Genomic DNA, 20,189 nt, shown 5'->3' with positions numbered 1-20,189 from the left:
TAATTAGGAGTACGTACGGATGTGTAGCTCCCACACGTCAATATCCTCGAGCATCATAGCTGCACCGACTCACCTTCTCGGACGTTCATCTGAAATAGTGCCGGCGCTCTGCAATCCATATTACATAAGTTAAGGTCAGTATTATAAAAACACCGCGCATGGGGCGGTAGCTGCGCAATCAGTTTTTTGCTTTCCAAATAAATTTCGTTATTTGTGGGTAAATACGAATTGCAAATAAAACACATTAACAAAATTATATTAACTGACACCTAACAGATTTAGTTTTGAGTTTCTTAAAATAAAATTAATTAAAAGCAGTTTTAAATGCAACTGCTTGAAATCTTGTTACAATTGCAGTCATTCAAAATTCATTAACTGGTCCAAATTTCAAATATTTCCTTTCGACACGCGTCTTAAAATTCCGTAAGTACTTAAATTAAAGCATGTTCTCAATTCTACGAGCGGTGAATTTTGGTTAGACGGTAAAATTAGATTTAAAAAACATACGCTGAAATTGCACTGGTTCAATGTTACCGGTGAACGCGGTGGGTATTAAACAGCTGATGAGGTATTTGTCATAATCGAGGCAATCATAGGGTGACTGTGTGCAGTAATCCTTCCAACACTGGACGGTGTTGTTAGCGGACTTGAGCGCCCTGGATGAGAGCACTACTGACACTGGCGCGGGTAACACACCTGGCGGACCACGGTTTGTCCATGGAATTTTGATGACGAGAAGGCTGGTTAATACCACACTAACACAGAAACCATGCCAAATATAGCGAATCGATTGAATTTTGGATCGGTAACATTCAGATGTTCGTTATCGGGCACATTTGCAACTTGCCGATACGTCGTCAACGACAGCGCAATGCTGATACAGCAGGTTAACAAACCCAACGCGAAAGCAACTTAAAAATTATATCCCTACAATTGAGTCCATATTTCAATGTGAAACGCCAAGGAAAACTGTTTGACGATGGTGCGCCAGAATGAATTCGAGATGCACAATACAATCATTGGCACAACGCCATTGTGCCGTGCTTGGCACTTGAATTTCTTACACACAGGTCTCAAGCGCCTTTATTGCAGCGCATTCTGCCATTTAAATTTTCGAACTCAGGCTGCTGGCAGCCGTGTTCCTTACATCCAGATTCTAAGTAACGATTTTTCTTTCAGCGTTGCGAAATAACAACCAAACTTTGTTCAGAGTTTCGCTTTTTATTTACTCACGCAGAAAACTTTAGGCTGATCGTCAGAACCATCTCCAGAGCAAGCTTTCAAGCTCTCTAATTTTTTATGTTGATTCTTTAAATTCCGAATGTAGTCACCAGTACAATGCTCGAATATGTTTGACGACAGGAGATTCAACAAAAAATTAATGATTAGTTGATACTTTTAAGGACTCGCCTGATCTTTGCCGCCATCAGAGCTGGGTGGTATAATACAAGATTGCTTCCAGCTTGCACGACGATAACCATCATTTACTAAAGCAACGAAAATGAATATAAGTGGGTTGACGACGGCGCTCGCGCATAATTTCTACAGTTTCTTCATTACTTCGAAAGGACCGCAAGGTGAAAACTGTTCGCCTGTAGCATCATAACTATTTAACTTCTGTAGAAGCTTGCCCGACTAATTAGCACACATCAATATAATTACTTCGTAACTAAAATCCCAAATCATGAGTAACACACCCCATACTACCGCACGCCGCACCACAATTTCACCGGTTCCATGCATATGGGATTTCCGGTACACCGCAGATATTGATACAGAAATAAGTATTGAGAGTATTAAATAAAATGTTCAACATTAGAAATAAGCATGTGTGAAGTACATTATTAGATGTTAAATAAAGTGAAAGTATTTGATGTGTAAATTCGACAAGGTGAATAATGACAATGTAGTGAGGCCGCTATTGATGTAACTGCCAAAGTGCCAAACATAACGCTTTTTACGCATAGCTGTAGCTTTACGTGGTACACCACCAGTACCAAACAAACTGTGTGCTACACCCTCTTTCAGTGCTTTATTTGTAGTTCTAAAACGAGATAGCAAATAGAGCAGCCCGTCATACGATTTCGCAAATCTGGATCCGGATTATTGTTGGTACGAAATACGTGTGACGATTTCCGCGCCATACTTAAATATCGAATTCCGGAACTTTTCCCTCGTAGGGATCAGTGCGTTCCCACTCCCCGGTATCATTAAAGACAACACAAATGCAACGCACTTGAATGCCCGGCGTATCCAGTGTCTGGAGGTCGTACGGAGAAAGTGTGATTTTGTATGGAAATACAAAAACAAAATGGACACCGTCTGGCAGCATCTCATCGGTAATCTCCTGCTGGGTGCATTTTGCGTAGCGGATCTTGTGGAAACGTTTATTTCTGTTGTTCAAAACTTCGAGTTCATTTAAAGAAACAACATTTGCGTCACTGAAAGTTTCTGAAAGCAGGAGTATGCAAGGATACTTTTTTTTGTTGTCGTGCTGTATGTAAGGGACACCAAATGAGGTGACGGATTCGTAAATTAATGAATCGGCAGGCTGATGTCTCTTTATGAACACCTGATCATAAACAGGCAAACACATTAGGTTGGATAAGCCGATAATTCCGCGACTTCGGGCCAGGGCCGTGGCATCAGACGTGGTATACGCCATGTTTCGACTGCCAGGGTCGCATATGACAATAGCAGCTTGAAATTCCAGAGAATGTGTATCATGGGTGTTTGTAAGGTTTTGAGGATGTAATGCAGGTGCAGCGATATCATGTCCACCGGCGTAAGATTTCTGGCTTGGCAGATCAGGCTGTAGTGAAGGTGTAACGAAATCATATTCACCGGTGAAGAATTTCAACCTTGGCAGATCGGGCTGAAGTTGCGCCTCCAAATTCGTGGTAATAATTAGCGAAGCCGAGCTCATCACCGCAATGTCACCTTCATCAATTCCGAGAAGCGTGAAACGCTGTACTGATCGCATAACGAAGTCGCGCAGCAGGGACGTAATATCTTTACCCGGTGGTTGGACTATGTACTGGCCATCAAGCAATTCGCCGTACACATTGAGGTCAAAAATCTGACTGCTGTCGCCGCGGGTAAAACATGACTGCAGGTTTCGAGCGGTTCGAAGAGACACTTTGAGGTGCGTACACAGCAGAGTGTCTTCTAATCCTCCCGTATTGTTGCCCGGCAAAACCGCTGCCCAGAAGTGCAGTTCTTCAACACCTGCACATGTCAAAACACTCTCTTTTGGCATGGCGACTGTCTGCGAAGTTGAAGGTGAGTCTTCTGTCGCGGTGTGTATCTTGTTCGTCTGGACTGTGCCGAACGTTCGCTTGCTGTACTCCCACATAAGATGCATTTCCTTTGCCATTCCAGAAAAGCATAACTGGGCTTCGTCAATAAACACATGGCAGGGCAGGAATTTGTTAATCATCTGCCGTGAAGCGCACAAAAAAGGATCGTCCATTGATACAGCCAGAACCAAGTAACGTTGTGCGGCAGTGAAATGGTCATTTAAAAATGTTCTGTATAAAATTGATAAATTTGGCGGTGCAAGGATAATTGCTTTTTGGTTCTCGTTTTTCTGAAGTAATTCCAGGCATTTGTACTGCAGCAGAATGGTCTTTCCGGTTCCTGGGGGACCGCAGATCAACTGCTGTTTGCTACCGTACCATGCTTCCTCTTGCTCCGGATTTAAAAACAATATTGGCCTTTGTCCGCGGAGCTTTTTTGTACATGAAGGACTTTTAAACACCTCCGGTGGCGGCGGCATGAGCCCGACAAGTTGAGTAGCTCGTTCCAACACTTCGTAATCCTTAAGAATGGAAGTACCCCGAAATTTCTGGCTGGACTATTTTTTTCACTGTGCTTATGTAGATTTCAAAGGCTTCCGTTTGAGCTTCCAATGGTGGCCATACATCGTTAAGACGAAATGGCTCATTTTTCAGTTTCTCAAACCAGGTTTCATCCAGCAAATGATGATATCCCCATACCGGTATAAAACTCAGATGGAAACTTCAGAAGCGGAAAACAGATAAAAGATGTTATGTACTTGTACTGCCCCTCTATCAGAAAACATGTTTGAAAGGCGTCCCGGAGTTCATTCGACTTAAGGCATCCGGTTCTAGAAATATCATCCAGCTTCTTCCTCTTAGCTTGGTTGCTCATTTCGTCATAAGACTGTATCGTTTTCACTTCAAAAAGCGCCGGTCCACGGCTTGCATGAATAACTAGGATGTCCACATCTGGGAGTTTATGCAGTTCTTTGTTATAGTTTTCGAATTTCCAGTGCAATACAATAAACGCTTTTTCTTTGAGGCGCGCGAACGCTCGCTTCAATGCGTCAAACGCATGATATTCGCCGGACGCCCCCCTTGCTTGCACCTCATAATGCTCCAGCTGGGTTTGTTCTGCTTTTCCTTCGTCATTTTGTGCCTCTGCATTTGCTTCTTTCGCTTTGTTCTTCTTTGTTTGCGTTTTCGTTGGTCCAAGGTATTTAGTGTACCTTGGGACCGGATTTATTTCATTACGCGCCTGCAAGTTTGTCTTCCAGGTTTTGTAGTCCTCCATACGCTTCGTGGTTGGTCCTTGATAATGTGGTACGTACACTGGCGGATATACGTAGCAAGTGATGGCTTCCAGTTTGCTCCAGTCTGGAAAAAGGTCGTTCATTTTTACACTTGGATCCTGTTCCTTTAATTTTAGACGATTCTCCTGCCGGTTGTACTTCTCTGTTCCACGCTTTATCTGAGAGTTCGAATAGGGCTTAACAGAAAAAGTGGGAACAACTCTGGTGGACAGGAGAGTAGTAAATATTTCCAAGACGATATCCTCGAATTTACTGCCAAGTGGTAAATAGTACCGCTTTAGATCTTCAAATATTCCGAAGCCCGTCAATTCGTTCTTGGCTGTTTTCTCGTCAAACGTCAGTTCAAAAAAGTCGGTGCGCCAGTTCCATCTGTTTAACAATCCTTGAAGTGTTTCGGACATGTCTTGGTAGAACTCGTAATTTGAGAACAGACCAAAATGGTTTTGATCAAAGTCGGGAAGTTGCATGACGCCGACATCTTCATGAACAACCAGCCAAAAGATGAACGCACCTGAATGCCAATAGAATAAAACCGCTTTCTGCTTCTCCTTTGAAAAATATCGCAACAACTCCGTGCAAACTAACGCTTGCCTTATGCCCAAGGGAGCAGTCTGGAGAGGTTTTTTTGTTAGCGGCGCAGTGCACGGCTGTTTCCAAGTCATATCGTTCCATCCCGGACAGCACCAATCCAGCAGTTGACGAATCTCGGAATTGCTGAACGCCGTGTAACAGTTTCTGAAATTGTTTATTTCATACAGCAAAATACGAGTATTATTTATTACAGATACAGAATTTGAAAGCCTAATCAAATAGAAGAGGGAAGCTCCATGTTTGGAAAATTTACAGTAGACCGGTACATTCTAATCATTAGCCGTCCTGTTCCACGGTTATTTGAATCTTGAACATCAGGTGAAGGTTTTCGATCTTTTCCCTTGGAACTCTATGAATCTAAGATTGCTTCGCTGTCTTAGATTTCTCGAAAGGGTGACGCCTTGCCGACTAAATGTTCTACCGACTATATATCCCGCAACAAAACGTTGCCGGTGAGTTTGATTTGCCTCGAAGTGTCTGCGTCCAACTGTATTTGACAAGTTGAAAGGGCGAAATTTTACGGGCACCCAATAACAAGTTCGATTTACTGTTCCAGGCAAGGTACGTCGATTACAAAAATAACAAGTTATTCCTTTTGCTGATCAACCAGGTAGGTGTCTTTTGGTTTCGTTAAGCGTGCAAAAAGAACCAGGCCGTCTCTAACAAATAACAGAAAAATTACACTAGCTTTGTGTGCCTCGAGACGTTTTGAAGAGAATACTATTCGATGTCACGACATCCAGCCTTTGTGGCCAATTAGTACGATTCACAGGCATCACAGCACACGCGCTCCAGTAGTAGCACTTCAAAGATATTTCTGAAAGCAAAAATCGCAGCGTCCTTGTCCCTGCGGCGAAACGGCTTTGAATGAAAAATTCCTGCGTCATGTAACAGCGTGGAAAATGTCGGATGTAACCGGTAAGAGATTTCCGGGTTATTGCTTTCAGTAAAAGGAGTCGCGTAAACCTGCCCGCGTGGCGCGTGAGCTCCCTACCGAAATCCGGCAGACATGTATACTCTGTATACTACGTAAACCTTCCTGCCGGATTGCGACAGGAAGGTTTACGCTGCTTCTTTCATCGTTAAACATTAATCCATAGAAACGATTATGGTTTGTAATCCGTTTCTTCGGAAAGAAAATTCGCGATGTGACCTAGGAATCTCAATCCACGGCTTTCCTGAGACAACGTTTTAGTCTGGCAGTTGTTAAAGACAATGCGGCTGCTCTGTTGGCACATGCTCTGTTGAAGCGTTACGCGCGCCAGAAAGTTGGAGCTCATAGAAACGATTATGGTTTTTTCTATATTGTGTAAACCTGAGTTTTTTCATTACTCGTGCTGTCGTGCAGACCAAGTAGTGAGCCACTGTGTTAAGAGACAGAACTAGGTATATCTCGAGTAGTGAGCCACTCGGTTGTCCAAGCCGCTGGTAACTTTTTCTTTTGATTTTATTTTTTGGTCGGTTCTTTGCGATAAAATCAACTTATCCACGCTGCCAATTTCCAAAAGTTCATTTTCAAAATTTTTTTGAATCTTTGAAAAAGTAGCGCGGCTGACAATGGGGCGCAGGAACATTGTCAGCCGCGCTACTTTTCGAATACGCGGCCGGACGCCGTTCACAGTGGCTCACTACTCGGCCTGTACGAGTAGTGTCTATTGGTGCGGGCTTCTTGTTTAGTTAACTGGCTAATAAGGCTATGGCCTTAATAAAACCATCGACCTGTAAACCTTTCTGCTGGCTACAGTCGCATTTTCAGCTGTCCGGGTGGCGGAGCAGCTCTGCAGAAGTAAACGCAGCCGCAGTTGCCTCTTATGGCGCAATTTGGTAAGCACAATAGGCTTTTTTTATGTAGCCGCATTGCGCTCCAGTAACTCCGTGCTGCTTTTTTCAAACAATCCGTACTCTGCATGTTTGTGAGTCGATGCAAGCAATCGACTCACCAGGGCGCGAAGGGAGGTTCCAAATCCCGAAAAATTTCATCGCTTGCATGAAGATAGTATTCTACCAAAGAATGATTAAAAATATTTTCATCTGCTCTGATAAAAAGCGCGGCCGGAGAAAAACTTAAAGTCAACACAACGCTTCATCACACACCCTGCTTGAAACGCACTACATACACTCTGTACTCTGTAGTATTAGAGTGCACTAGGGATATTGGCAACGCAGGACCCGCAGATTACAAAAAAAGAATTTTTTTGGATCTTAGCCTCCCTATGTGCCGTGGTCAGACGTGGACGACCAAGACGCCCGGCCGACGACCAATTCGTGCGCCAAAAACGTCTGGGATAAATTTTGACCACCGGTATTATGTGACGTTTTTAATGCAACAATTATGATCAGAGGGTGGACGAGTCAGACACTTCGGTCGGTATCCCAAAATCAGCCCGGACACTTTTGTCGGTTATACACGTACTCTTTAAATCTAGCCGCATGGCTAAATAAAGCCTGCCTATAATGAATGATACGACGACTATACAAATTTATCCATCAAAACGGTTTGCTAAAATCCTTGGAAAACTTAGGCCAACTCTCAAACCTTATAAAAGCTGAAAAAACCAAGAAACCGGAAGATCCTAAGAATCCTAAAGAACAATAAACTACAAGCGATTTAAAGTCCCTTAAGCAGCCAATCGAAACTGGCTGCATAGGTAAATTTGGTAATGCCGCAAAGACTGCGACAGAAATGCCACTTTAGTGCAACATATATGAGGAGTTAAGCCTGACTTACACCGGTAAAAATATATGAATACCACGCCGATCTGCGTTTCGGAGCATTCGGGATCGTACATCGGTTTCGTAAATACGCGACCTTTCTACTTGCTGCTCTGGCCTTAAGCTCTGCTTACCTCTCAGGTGAGGCAATATGCTGTAAATAGTCGTTACGAGCCGGCATGTTTTCCTGGCATAGTTCGTTGTTTTCGGCATCGCTGGTTGTAGAATCGATAGACCGGGAAGGATTGGACAATTGTGTCGCCCAGTCAAAGACGTCTTTTATTCTCTTGCGGTCGTCAGCGAGCATAACAAACTCCAGGTCCTGGGGATAAATGAAGTTTTGACGAAGGCCCAGAAGTTCATCCAGATTGGTTAAACTGCGGGTAACGTAGACATCCATCTTCGTTCCAGGAGCCGGATTTTCCACTGTGGTGAAGCCTGTGAGGTCGTTTTGAGAAGGAAAAGGTTTTGTCCCCTCATCTTCGGCCATAGTTCCGCTGTTTTATCCGACCCACAGTTGGGCAGCTGGAGTACTGGACTAACTGGGCAAAACAAGATAGCTACAAGGACTAATTGGACTAAAGGCAGAGGGGAAAGCAGGACATCATAAAGGACAGAATTTTCCTATAACAAAACGAATGCACATTATGCAAGCAACCATCACTAACGTAAATTTAATAAATTTATTCCTCTATACTTTAACCACTTTGCTTTAAAAAAATTCAATGCCAATGTCATTTTCAGTTATATTGCTTTATATGGAGCTGTTGCTTAAGCGATGGCACTTTTGTTTCCTTATGCGTATTTCCTCGCACGTTTTAACCTAAAACGGTCGCTGCGCCTGTAGTATAACTTGTCTCAGCAAGCGATTTGTTAAAAAACACCCGGCTTTATAGTTTGCACGCAAAGCGTACGAATACGTATGTATGAGTATCGCACTTTGCAAGTGCAATACATATAATTATTGTACTACTGCAGCTGCGCGTTTATAAGAGCAATTTTTCTTAGAACGTCTCAAGCAGCGGAAGTGCATAAGATTAAGACGGTACTTTACTCATGGGATAAAGGCGTATTCACCTTACCAATCGTTTCGTCACAAAGGCTATCATTCCAAAAAAGACTGTCCAGAGTTGTAGATAAAATTTCTCAAAAAAAACGACCGCCGGACTCTTCTGTAGCTCACGTATTTGCAATTGCGGCCCGGGACTTTATATCCGAAGCTCAATTGTCTGATCCGCTTGAGCAAATCTAAAATGCTTAGACAATCTGTTTTGCTTATTTTTTCGCTAAGACGAATCGATCAAAACAAATTCATTGAGATGAACACAAGTTTTCATTGATGAACGCAAACAAATGAACTTGATACATTAAAGTAACAGTAACAAACTCTGGATCAGTAATTTGCTACCGCTCTAAAGCGCTCTTGTACATTACTGGCAAGGTTATTCACAGCAGTAAGGTTTTGCTAATTAAATGACACCATCAGTGTTGATAATTACTTTTGTATCATAAAGCAAATGGCTCGTTGCAAAATACCTATAGCATACCTATATTACAGAACGGCACTCTATAAACGCACTCCTTGCGTATCGAGTTTTTCCAGAACGAGAATCTGCCGCTCTCCTTGGCTGGATTTGGCAACTGTTAAGTGCTAGCGAGTTAGAGTTCTATGTTATCTTAGTTAAACGGTCTATTTAAAAGATTTATCAGATCAGGTATTCTAAAGAGGAAAGAAGAAGCCGTTGAAAACATTTGTCTTGCAGTTAAAAGGGTTGGCTGTTTAAGGTAAAGTTGCAGAACAGACGGCGAACCGATTGCATCAGCGTTAGCTCGAGCCTCGAACACATTTAACGAGCAAGTGAACTGCATTTGTACGGCACGTTTTAAAGCTCGATGAGTCAGCGAAGAAACAGGTTCGGCGTGCATGCCCGCATACACAGTGCGCATTACACGTAAGTCAAAAAAGTGCTATTATTAGTACTAGTAACAGTTACCCAGTAGCAGGCCAGTAGCTTTGTAGCTACAGTATGTGACTGTAGCTTTTTATTGATCAATACGTAGCGAAAAATGCAGTACAAAAGTATCGGTTAACAATAACAACTATCCATAGCATCATCTCCGTTCAGCTAGGTGAAAGGCAAAGTTGTAGTATTGTAGTTGTAGTATTATATGTGACTGTAGTATTCTTGTGACGAAATAGGGTACTTACAATGATCCATCTGTGTGTAGCAAGTGCTGATGCGAAAGTACATGTAAATGACTCAATAATAAAGTATGCGCATGCTGATAATTGATTGTGTTTAATCTACAGTGGGCATTCAAGTAAATATTAATATATTCCATCCATTCTCTGTCATGCGTTAACATCAAGTGTTTTCTGGTTCGCAGCGATCAGCCGTTTAAGGGTAATAACCCGGATACAATGCATCAAACGCATGTACAGGAAGATGCGGGCGAACTTTCGTTTATGCTCATACGAGAACTATTTTTTTTTTATATTCTGTAGTCAAATGTTTTTTATACAGCGACATGAAAGTGAAAATTGGTTGTGTGCGCCTTATTCGGTTGGTGAGTTCTGAGGACAATATACTTCCAACAAAGTCTGAACCTTTGAAAGTGTACCAAAAGTCTCATTATTAAGATCAAGATCTATACTACGCACGGCGCTATTTTGTTTTCAGACTTAATGACCCAAGTAAAGAATCTGTAAAAACTGACAACACCAAAATATCGGCATGGGTCCAGAACTGGGTCACATGATTTTGTTCTAAAGGTTCGTTCGGCCGGAACCTGGCTGGCACGATGCCGAACCAACCCACTTCCAAGGTGGCTTTGACAATTAAAAAAAAATTAATAGTTAATAGTACTTAGCATAAATTGTTAAGCACAACAAATAAATCGAAAAATAAATTAAATTTTCGTATTAGGATGCAACACCAAACATAAAATTAATCACAAAGTAGCCTCCAGGCTTCCGTTGTGTGCGCTTTCGTACGCTGTTTCAAAGTTCTAACCATGGGATACATTACACAAAGAGATACCGTAATTTTGTTGAACTGTTTGATTTTGCTTAGAGAATTGTTACTGTACGTGGTACGTACTACAGTATCAAAACCAAATGTTGAGCGCTAACACGATCTAGCAAAGCAGATGACTGAAACACTTCAGATATTTCTGTAAACGTATATCCATATTCTTTGATATCTTGAATTAATATTGCAAGCATTGAAATAAATTAGTTATTACGGCGGTAGCTGTACCGTAGTGTAGTGGCTATCGCTCTAATGCCAAAGTTGCGCATCGGCATGCTTCTTCTGCAGGTACAATTCATCGGTACGTTTTAGCTGCTGTCTGTAGTACAGCCTGTGAGTTTTCCGTAATAATCAAACGGCACAACGAACCCCTCGGATGGTAAGTGTGAGCGGATTGAAAACGGCTGATGCCCATTTTCTCATACAAGGTGCGAACATACTGTAACCCCGCTTGTCCATCAGTACACATCGAATGTCCGGTGCATCATCATCTTCGGGTTGACGCGGCAAGTTAGACAGGGCACAGCGGAAAGCACTGCGGGCGATTTCTGATTACAAGGAGCGGGTTACACCCGAGCTGTATCAGAAACTACGCATCCTGCCGGTGTACGACCGTTGGAAGCAGTCTGAGGCGGGCGGCAAAGGAAACAAATCCGTCTTTATTGGGCTGACCTTCACATTAACAGCAGTGAAACACAACCAGCAAAGGTACGGTGTCCATACAATATTCTTAAACTGTAAGCGTTTCCTAAATTATTGTTGTAAGAGATTGATCATACCGGACAAATTAAAAAAACGACGAAACAAGGTAAAACTTTTTCTACTATCCACCGAAATTATCTGTAGGTATAACATGACTGTAGTGGAGCCACCAAACTTTGAGGAGCTTTGCCAATGTAATTGTAAACAAAAGAAATAAGAACCGCAGCGTAAATTCAGCAGCAGACAAATTTAAAATAATAATCGCACTCGTAGCATTTCGTTAATTGAAGTTAGCGTTTAGTCGCTAACTTGTTTTAACGACGCGAGAGAAACGCCGGCACGGCTGATCTCTCATTTTGCGGCTTACGAACAATAGGCTTTGTTCGGATCACCTATAGCCTTCAGTGGGTTGCCTGGAATGTGAAGTTACCTGTTGCACGCGGAACGCTTGCCTTATTCACTATATGCAGCGTTGGACCTGCTCCATTTACCTGCGTTAGGCAGCATTCTGGTTGTCTGGCACGATCTGTATTTGCCATTTTGTCTTTTGCACGCGGACTGGAATTTGGAAGCTGTTCAGTGATTATCGAATGTGTTTTTGCCGTGTTATTGCAATTTACCCGCCTTCCCACCCTGTCGCTTGCTTCTGATGTCTTCCAAGCTTATCGTTATGTAGCAAGTTAGCAACTTTGTTTGCAGTACTGTACAAATTCTGATTAAAGGTCTGACCTCACTCGGCCAGCTCACTTGCTATGGTGCGCGCAGAACCACACCGGAAGGCAGTCTCATTCCCCTGGCCACGAATCAGGTGGTGGTCCCGACTCCCTAGGTGGGAGTCACCTGGCCACGTATCAGGTGTCGCCAACCTCCCTGGCCACGAATCAGGGAGGACACCTGGCCACGCATCAGGTGTCTGTGATGGCATACACGCGCATACGCATACGCATACACTCCTTCCCGGTGGCCGTGCATGTTCTGACGATACCCGAGACTCCGCGGCCGAGCTGAGGCTGGCCATTTGCCCCAAACCATTTGTCGGCGTTTCTCGAGCATAGTCGTTAATGCAAATTCGAGAAAAAGGAGTTAATTTTTTTTATTGTGCTAACATATTTCGCCAGTTGTATTGATGATCCCTCCGACTTGCAAAATCAACGCTATCGGCGCCAAAAAGTAGAACACGAGATACAGCTTCCCCCAACAAAGCCCGAGCACTCGGCGGCATCCTCCCTGTTCATTTCGTTGCTACTGCTAGCTGTGCCCTTTCCAGATTGTAGCTGGGGCTTTTTCTTGACGGTGCCCAACAGAAGACGTACGAGTTTCGCGCCGTACTGCTGTCAGTGCTGTCAGCCGTGTCTGTTTGCATGGTAATCATCGTACACGGCGATTGTACCGGTATGATGGTGGACACCTTGGCGAGGACGGAGTAACACAACCAACACGCACTATTTGCTTAAGGCGACCACTATGAGATGACTTTTCGTTTAAATATGTTTCGAATTTTAACATCAGCTTGTAGGAAATTTTTCGGGCTTCCAGAGAGTGTGCCCCGATACGGCATAGTAAACTGTGATCATAAGTTATAAGTAAAAAAACAAGGCTGGGTCAGCTATATACCGACACTCCGCTATAGTCCAACAAAGCATGTCTGAATACACTCCCAAAAACACTTTTCAAAAAGTGTTTTTCTCAATTTTTTTGTAAGTGAACAACATTTTTTATTAGCATGTTGGAGAATATAAGCTTTTCAGGCTAAAACACATCCAGTGATGTGTATTGCATCTAATTCGAGAAAACTTTCTCATTCAACTTTTGATTCCAAAGTTTTTTCTTTGTTTCTTGAATAGCTCTGTCTAGAGAGAGCGCAGACAAGATCGCAGCACACCATTGTATAGCCAAACCCTTTGCGCATGCAGACAGAACAATGGCAACAGTGATTTTTTAGCTGTTTTAAACTTATTCGTGTTTTCCCAGACCAACTTTCATCTCATAGGGATCCCCTTAAGAAAACATGGAAAGCAATAAATCATTAGGTTGTCGCTGCAAGGCCGATACCGCGCTTAAGATGTCCATTGAAGCCGTTGGAGGATTAATAACAGCGAGAAACTTATGTAATATTTTCGTGCGCCCGTTTCAAAGCACTGGACAATATGATCGGCGAAAAACAAAATAGTTAAACATAACGTCATGAAAGAGTGCATGATCAAACAGTACGTAGACTGTACATTAATATATACAACAGAATGACTTCGCAAAACAGGAACAACAAAATAAAAAATCCACCATCAGGCCAGAGTCTGTATCTTAGTATGTAAACTGAAACCCGGTCCTTCTCACACCAAGAAGACACCACCGTGTGGGAATTCAGTTCTCCGAAGCAAAACTGTTTGAACAACACGCGTGTGTCAGCACTAGTCGGGAAATTATGACACTTTGCACTGCTCTCACCAGGAATCACGCATAGTTTAGTGTAAGTATCCTGTCGTATCGAAGTACATGTACGGTACTCTTACCGGCAATCAATCAAGCGCTTTTACAAGTAGGATGGCAGCTGCTGTTTCCCTAACCCAACTGGAAGATAACCCTGGTGAGTGTGCTCTCCCTTTCTGTTCCTATTTGATCATTGCGCAAAACCAGGTGGTAATACGCAAATGCAGCGGTAACGAGGAGCCCATATTCCTTGAACAGCTCAAGTTACTTGGCGGCGAAATACAGACTGTCACTTCAAGCCGTGTTTGAATTGCTGGAGAGGACGCTGTTTGGATTCGGCGTATCACTGGAATTTAAACAACTATGTAATTAGCTAACATAATTACCTACCGTATTAATAAACTATCGCGTTCGCACACTCCTAACATTTTTGCATGTTTGCGCAGAAGCATAGCGAAATCAATAGTATTGATTATACTGGCGGGTAAACGTTTTATGCGCGCAACATCCGGTTGCGGAAATAACAGCCCGGGAAATTACATTTCCAAACGTTTAAAGACAAATAGATATGTGTACCAAAGCTGTCATTATGGATCAATTTTCTTCCGGTTTACTTGTAAATATGAATTCGTTGTGATTAGAGTTAAAACATTTTTTTAATATTTTATTATGAATACTTTATTATTTTCAATGTTTGAAATATAGATTCTAATGATTTTGAATGTTTTCTCAATATCTGAAATTCGACATTTTTAATTACCGCGCAGGGGTGTTATTATTTGCACTGGTTAATGTCGAAATAAAAAGAGTTATGTAGTATGTATGACAAAGATTGCGGTCAATACTAATAAAATAGCGCACACAGTAAACGGCGCGGCAACTGCTCAACCACCTTGTTTTCCAGCCGTTTCCGGAAAAGTGGAGCCAACAAATGAATCGATTACCTTTTAAAACAATTAACCGCTTAACTTGGATTATAACTCCAAATAAATTTCGGTATTTTTGGATAGAATTTATTAACAAAACACAATAGAAAACTATTTCATTCGATAGCCATTAAATGAAATTAAATTTCTTTAAAAATAAAAACGAATGCACTTTTCACTGATTTACCTTTGCAGTCCACTGTTTATTATTTGGGTCAAAAAGAATATTAATTAAATTGTTACCTTTTCTTCTTGCACCATGAGAGCACGTGTTAAATCGCGCCCTATTACTTTCGCTTCTACGAGCGAGCTTCGCTTTGGTTTGATGGTAAAAAGCAAGGAAACAAATATGCCCTGAAATTACAGTGATTTAAGTTGGCTTTTACCGATGGACACGGTGGGTATCAAGCAGTTGACGAGATATTTCTCGTAAACGAGGCAGTCGTAGGGCAACGGTGCGCAGTAATCCTTACAGCATTGTATGACATTGTTGTTAGCGGACTAGTGTTCCCAAGGTGGAAGCGATGCTGCTGACACTGGCGCGGGTCGCACACTCGGCAGACCGCTGAGATCCCGCAATGAATATACAGCAGAAGCGACGGCATCATGGCACCGGCGTGGGACAACTTGACACATACAGTAATTCCCGTGGCATCCACAGGAATTATGTGTCATGTTGTCCTACGCCAGTGCAGCAGTGCGCACTGTTTGACCGTCGCTGTGCAAGGCCGTTCCGATAATAAGCACCGGAATAAGAATTACAACAAGCACTGTTGGTAGCCAGGCTACCAACATAGTGTTTGTTTCAATCCTCATAAAACAAGCACTCTTGGTAGCCAGGCACCAACATAGTGTTTGTCTTAATTCCTAGTGCGGTGATCGTAGCCAAGAGGCCCAGTAAGTGACGTCAGTAAAACGTTGGCGCACCATATTTACAGGTCAAATACAAGACGGCGGCATTAAAGAGAACCAAAGCCGTCATAAGGAAAATTAGAGGATTTTGTCCAGGCCGGTAAGCCAATGCGCTTCGGTCGTATGGTTGGCTGATATTTTTAAATCCATTTTTGATTAATTGCTGGAGGAATCCGCCGAATTATAGCACTTACAAATTAAAACTGCTAGGTCCAGAATATTCCTAACGCATAAACAGACAGTAACTTCTTTGCACCGCTTCCTAAATCATTGCTGTCGTGGGTGAAAGGGAATTAAAGTTGGTACATTGCTGCTCGATCGGGAAAAGAGCGTTAAGAGAATCGTACACAGTAGGCAGTCTTTTTTACATGGGAATTAGACAGCCAGTCGACGACAAACAAGGAACGGTGACAGACAGCTTGAATTCTTAATCAAGTGTGCAAGCAGGTGGCATCTATCAGCGGAAATATTAAACCAATCTTCCTTTGTAAACATTTCCTCTTCGCATCCCTACACGAAACGATCGCACTTGATGAATAATTTATTGAATTGCTTGCATATCGAATTACTGGGTTTTCTCCAACCCGCAGAAATTTGACAGCAGTGCTGTGCAAACACCAACGAACGGCAATTACTCTGAACAAACTGCGCCTATAATTTGGCCGCATTTGTTACCGGTAACGGTTTGTGGTTGTTCGTGGGTTTGTAATGTCTAATTTTACCGTTCACAGAGAAAGCTTTATTCTTGTTAATCATTACTGTTCCTTGTTAAATACTAAGCTTACCAAACAAATAAGCTGATATTTCTAAGAGGCACGCATGTAAAAACTGGAAAAAATGCGAAATTCTCAATTGTCACAAGGAACATCTTTTGTACGTACTCACGGAATGATACTAACATTTTTTTGAAAGCATAGTATATATTTGGAAGAAATCCATGATAATGGTATAACCTTATAAAAGAAATCCCAGCCTATAACGCTGGGGAACACATTTTTTACACTGTTTCGGAAAGATTTTTACTTCACATTTTTACACCATCCATAAATTTTTCAGCGTTTTGTAGAACTGGCTTTGAATGAAAATATAGTTTCTGATGCTAGCTTTGCAGACGCTTCAGACGCCACTTGCCCGTTCCGCGGGCCGCGATCGGGTATGATCCGGTGGACGTCGCGGGTCATTTGAGCAGTGTTGTGACGATTTCCTATCACATATGAACATGGATGGACTTCTTGACATTAAGTAGCACTCCAGAACGGCCGTTGTCAGCGCACTACACATCTGAATGGTCTGAACAGTAAAATGACGTTGTTTTCTTTATAGCCTTGGGAAATTTTTTTCAGTTATTTAACTTACGCACTGTGGCACAGGCAAGTAGATGAAGTTCCGTGTCTGGCGGGAAAAGCATTAGTTTCAATGGTGCTAGGGGCAATATTAACAGATACTGTTCAGGACGTCTACCAAAAGTCATGCCGATGTCAGCACAATTTCACAATAGAATATTTAATACATCGCTTGGCTGAAAAAATTCACTACCGCTATGCAGCCGACACGAACCGGTTTCCATTTACAGAAGTTTTGTCTTGCAGTTGTTAACAGTAATTTTGTCAGCTAAGTCTTCAAATAAGCGAGCATTCCCGCGATTGCTGATTTATACAGATCCCGAAAGTATAATGCACCCTTGGACAAACTGCGTCTGGTCTGCTCTTCTTTTGAAACTACTGCGTTACAGCACCGGCAAAAGCTTAGGTTAATATCGACATTTATTTGGTGAAATGAGATTTTTTACGGCCGTTTAAGCATTTACGTATTTTTAAACAGATGACGGGTTCCAGAACGACAATGCTGGGATGTTTAGGCCGCTTCCGAACTTCAACACCGAACTGATGACACGTGACCAGTGTGAGCTGCAGTTCACCGCCCACTGCGGAGTGCGCTTCAACGTTAGCGGCTCTCTCGCGTGCGCGCAGAATCAAGGGCTTGCCATTAACTGCAGCAGCCAAGCCTCAAACGAGGAAGTGAGGCACCTGGCGATAGCGCTATGCAAACCGCCGCTGAAAGCGGTGTTCATCAGTCTGAATGACGGACCCCTAGTCGTTTTCGAAAACGTGGCGCCGGTGCGCGAACAGACGGTTGTCTTCCAACTGCATAACTGCCGTTCTACGCGCGCCACCAAGAAATTGGCCCAACTGCGCCTGCCGCATTTGCTGGAATTCAGCGTCCACAACTGCCGCGCCTTGGATGTAAGACTAGCCGACTTTTGGCAGTCCGCCAAACTCCGACTCATCCAGTTCGCCAACACCACACTGAACGTCCTCGAAGAAGGCACCTTTGCTGATTTGCCTGGACTGCGACTGTTGTCGTTGGAGCGCGGATTAGTCGAAATGTTGGAGTACCCCGAAGATATTCACAACTATATAGTGAGACTGCATTGCGGCTGTGAGTTTAAGCAGTTCCGGCGCTGGTTTAGCAACAGCGGATTAATGCAGTATGCGAACGAAGGGCAGATTTACCGCATCGAATACGACTCGTGGCGCAACGAAGATTTAGAGTTCGACAATGTTTTCCTGCCCATCGACTGCACCGAAGCAGCGTTCCCGAATAAAACGCTTGCAATTCGGAGTAGTCTTTACTCGTTTTCGGTTAACGAAGACCTTTGTGAGTTGGACAAGCTATTTCTGACTCCAAATTCACCGTACATGCTCGAGAGTTATGCAAATTGTTTGTACTTTGTAGATAATGATCCCTTCTCATCACGGTGTGAAAATCAGACCAAAACCGTTGACGAGTCCCTCAGTTTCTCGAGCCAACCGATGACTGACAATGAGTGCGCCGTGCAACTGCTCAATCAGTGTACTTCTATGCAGCGGGATTACAGTTGGTGCGACGAGCACTGGCCACACGACCCATTTGTGGATGTCAACTGCACGGACGATGAACGGGTGCGTGAGACGCGCGAGGTGGCTAAGGCGCTGTCACGGCAGCCACCGCGCCCGACGGTCTGGACTTTTTACGGAAATCTTCCCGTTGTGTCGTCCGACATTGCGCCGATTCGACAGACCATCTTTTTATTCGAATTATTCAACTGCATCAGCAGTCGTTCGACGGCGCTACCTGGTGATTTCGGTTTGACCAGTCTGTTGCACTTTAGTATTTGGTACTGCAGCGATCTGGACGTGGAGCGTGACGATTTCCAACGCCTTCAAAAACTACGCATCCTGACGTTTGTCAATACCACGATTCGCAGTCTACAGAGTGATTCCTTCAGTGATCTGACAGCATTGAGCTTGTTGAGTCTCGAAGCCTATGACTTTAACCCGTTTAGCTCTAACCCGGCACGGGACTTTGAGCCGCGATATCGCGAGTATTTGTGGCGATTGCATTGCGGCTGCGATTTCGCGTGGTTCCGCCAATGGTGGACGAACAACACGCTGCTCCTGCACGAAAACGATACAGTATGGGGTGAAGTGTACACCTTCCGCGGTTTTGCCACCAGCTCTCCGTTGTCTCGTCGAGACATCTATCTGCCGATTGACTGTGCAATACCAATTCCGCGCAGCGTCTATGACGTTAAATACAATGAAACCGCTTATTCACGACACGCAGAACCGTGTAAGGTACAGTAACCAATACGTCCTGGTTTCACGAGGGTTCGTCCATCGATAATTTGATTTGTCTCTACATTTTGCGCTGTTTATGGCAAACTGAGCAGAATATTTTAATCGTTTTTTTTCAGCTTTTACGTTCATGAACTAATGTGTAAAATGTGAATCCAGTGAATAGCAAAGCACAAAATTCCTCTCGAGGTGTCTTACTGTTACTCGGCGTGTCTTACTGTTGTTTCTTAATCTCACGAAGTGTGCCTACCATGTATTTTCCAAGATATACGAAAAATCGAAGTACAGATATATTTCTGATTTTTACTGTTAGACGGATTAGCAATGAAGTCATCATAGTGATGCACGAACCACGTTCAGCAGGTATGTTCTGCCCGCATCGATGTGCGGGCGTACAAGCTTGTTTTCCATCGCATCAAAATAGCGATATACGAATTCACGGGTGACGCCAGCTCCGTACTAGGACGCGCCACGCCACACCCTTTACTGTAAAACGCTACGGTGCATTTGAAATAGCTGCGTTTGATTGTTTTTTTAAAATTCTTTTAACTGTTGCGATTTCTAATCTCTAACTATTTATGATCTGGCTACTTTGATTTGACCGAGGATAACGGAAATTAAACTTATCATTGCGTAAAACATTCACATGGTCCGATCTTTGATTATTTTTGGGTTT

General features: G+C 43.1%; 2 protein-coding genes across 7 annotated transcripts; one reads left to right on the top strand and one right to left on the bottom strand.

The window, feature by feature from the left end:
• Window positions 1–19: 19 nt before the first annotated feature.
• On the bottom strand, window positions 20–9,696 carry LOC129601492 (uncharacterized). 6 transcript variants are annotated; one of them, XM_055500325.1, is made up of 5 exons: window positions 9,445–9,696; window positions 8,980–9,145; window positions 8,032–8,521; window positions 535–755; window positions 20–108 (listed from the first exon to the last, which is right to left on the bottom strand). In XM_055500325.1, exons 3-5 carry the CDS (start codon window positions 8,385–8,387, stop codon window positions 86–88), a joined length of 600 nt encoding a protein of 199 aa, XP_055356300.1. In that variant the 5' UTR covers window positions 8,388–8,521; window positions 8,980–9,145; window positions 9,445–9,696; the 3' UTR covers window positions 20–85. The 6 variants fall into 6 exon arrangements, with proteins under 6 accessions (XP_055356300.1, XP_055356298.1, XP_055356299.1 ...); XM_055500323.1 differs by having other exon boundaries at window positions 27–108; window positions 508–755; XM_055500324.1 differs by having other exon boundaries at window positions 36–89; window positions 508–755.
• A 7,728-nt stretch (window positions 9,697–17,424) lies between these two features.
• Window positions 17,425–19,752, top strand: LOC129601495 (uncharacterized). Its single transcript, XM_055500331.1, has 3 exons — window positions 17,425–17,645; window positions 17,718–18,554; window positions 18,633–19,752. Exons 1-3 carry the CDS (start codon window positions 17,570–17,572, stop codon window positions 19,520–19,522), a joined length of 1,803 nt encoding a protein of 600 aa, XP_055356306.1. The 5' UTR covers window positions 17,425–17,569; the 3' UTR covers window positions 19,523–19,752.
• Window positions 19,753–20,189: the final 437 nt, after the last annotated feature.

The sequence above is a fragment of the Paramacrobiotus metropolitanus genome, unplaced genomic scaffold (genome assembly GCF_019649055.1).
Source record: "Paramacrobiotus metropolitanus isolate TYO unplaced genomic scaffold, Prichtersi_v1.0 Parri_scaffold0000241, whole genome shotgun sequence".
In the NCBI taxonomy this organism is placed as follows: domain Eukaryota; kingdom Metazoa; phylum Tardigrada; class Eutardigrada; order Parachela; family Macrobiotidae; genus Paramacrobiotus; species Paramacrobiotus metropolitanus.
Note: the sequence above shows the minus strand (reverse complement) of the source record. Positions and strands in the feature narration are given on the sequence as shown.